Source organism: Egretta garzetta, unplaced genomic scaffold (assembly GCF_000687185.1).
Source record: "Egretta garzetta isolate BGI_Z169 unplaced genomic scaffold, ASM68718v1 scaffold481, whole genome shotgun sequence".
NCBI classification, from domain to species: Eukaryota; Metazoa; Chordata; class Aves; order Pelecaniformes; family Ardeidae; genus Egretta; species Egretta garzetta.
The window spans coordinates 526,380-528,081 of NW_009258681.1; the positions used below are offsets into that span (position 1 = coordinate 526,380).

The 1,702-nt window shown below is 57.8% G+C and overlaps 1 protein-coding gene across 1 annotated transcript in view; it reads right to left on the bottom strand.

The window, feature by feature from the left end:
• LOC104135316 (disintegrin and metalloproteinase domain-containing protein 2-like) overlaps positions 1-1,702 on the bottom strand; it is a 27,328-nt gene that overhangs the window by 10,565 nt on the left and 15,061 nt on the right. The window contains exons 6-7 of the mRNA XM_035888690.1: positions 788-987; positions 182-290 (exon numbers count right to left, since the gene is read on the bottom strand). Of these exons, the coding sequence (XP_035744583.1) occupies positions 182-290; positions 788-987 (309 nt within the window). The remainder of the gene's footprint in view (positions 1-181; positions 291-787; positions 988-1,702) is intronic.

Consider the following 1,702-nt stretch of genomic DNA (forward strand, 5'->3'; position numbering starts at 1 on the left):
TTCCCTACAACGCCATTTCCCTCGGGAAGGGCTGGAGCCAACGCTGCAAATCTATTCCGCCCAGCAGAGGAAAAGCTGAAGGCAACCTTCTCGCAGATCATTACTTTGCATCGACAGTAAAGGGAAGTGCAAATTACATCTAAATCCCCAGTCCAACATTTGATGTTCCCTTCAAACCTACGGCCAGGAGCAGGGCTGATAGCCGTCCTTCGGGTGGTTGCCGCAGTGCCCAAACCTATCCTGCTGACTGTTGACTTCTTCGTAACAAGCCAAAGGAGCATTTTTTGCACCTGGAAGTTGAGAAATAATGCTGATTACCGCTGAGGGCGATACAGGCCAAGATACCTCTGTGGCCTCCGACACTTCTCAGCTCTGGCCTCCAACAGGAATACTTGGCTACCGCTCCTGTCCCATCACCAGCTGCCCCTGTTGGGGCTGTGGGACGGTTCTCACAGGCTGTGGAATGGCCCGACCCATCCAAAACACCTTCCACAACAGCATCAGGGTGTGTTTCGGGCCCCGAGAGGCAGTGAGGTGTGTGTGACTGGCTGTGCCAACGCTCAGCCTGAAATCCCCGTGATGGTTCCCTTCCCCTCTCCGCAAGCAAGGGAAATCCATCCTGCGGTCTCCTCTGCCCTTCCCTGCCCTGCATACTCCAGCGGTCCCTGACTTCCCAATTTCTCACAACAGGCGTGGTGGGCACCCATCATGCTTGGGTGCCGCCTTCTGCCCCAGACCAGCCCTGGAGCTCGACGTTGGTGCCAGTGACAACAGAGCGGCCTCTTACCCCTCCCGAAGAGCTGCTGGCACTGCAGGTCCGGGGAGCGGCAGTGTCCCTTGTAGCAGTAGCCGGTGCCGTGCTCGCAGCCGTGCCCGTCCTGCACGTACAGGTCGGGGGGGCAGGACGCGGAGGACCCGTTGCAGAACTCGGCCAGGTCACACTGCGCATCGGCGGCGGGGCGGGGCCTGCGCGTTTTTCCGCTTGAACTGGCAAAAAGGGAGCTGAGCTGGAAAGCCCTACCCCAGGGACCTCCGATTGCACAGCGGGAAGTTTGTCTCCATCCTTCAGCATGGGAACATACTCTTCCTCCCCAAATAAATCATGATCTGGTGCTGATTATAACAACGTGCCTTACCTGACAGCCAGTACAGCAATGCAACACAAATATCGTTCAGTTTTTTTGGAGATGCCCGTCTGAGCAAACCAGAAAGCTGTTGGCAGTGCTGCTATAGAAACTGCTACAGCTGCGAAGTTTAAGAATGGCCTTAACTTCTGCTAATGATGAACCCACCTTACCTGGCAATTGTCACAGCATAATCCTGAGGAGCACTTCATTCCTCGTTTGAAGCTGCACTGGGGAGTACAGCATTTGTCTAACGCACAGGCCTGCAAACACACCAGAAGTCTCTATTTGCTGCAAACTGCCCCATCTGCAGGACGGCTGCGTGCCCCGAGCCCCGTCCTCCCAGCAAACAGCGCACGTCGGAGGCGCCGAGGGAAAGCAGCAATGCTGCACCGCTGCGTGTGACCACAGAAATGCTTTATACACCCCCCGAGACTGCTGCCAGCCCACACCTGCTCTGGGGACCAGAAGAAAGCAGAGCCCTCCGCCGGAGCGCGGCACCCACCTCCGCTGCCCCACAGTCGCACTGCTCGCCGGGCTCCACGACGCCGTTGCCGCAGGCGGCCCCGCGGGCGGGA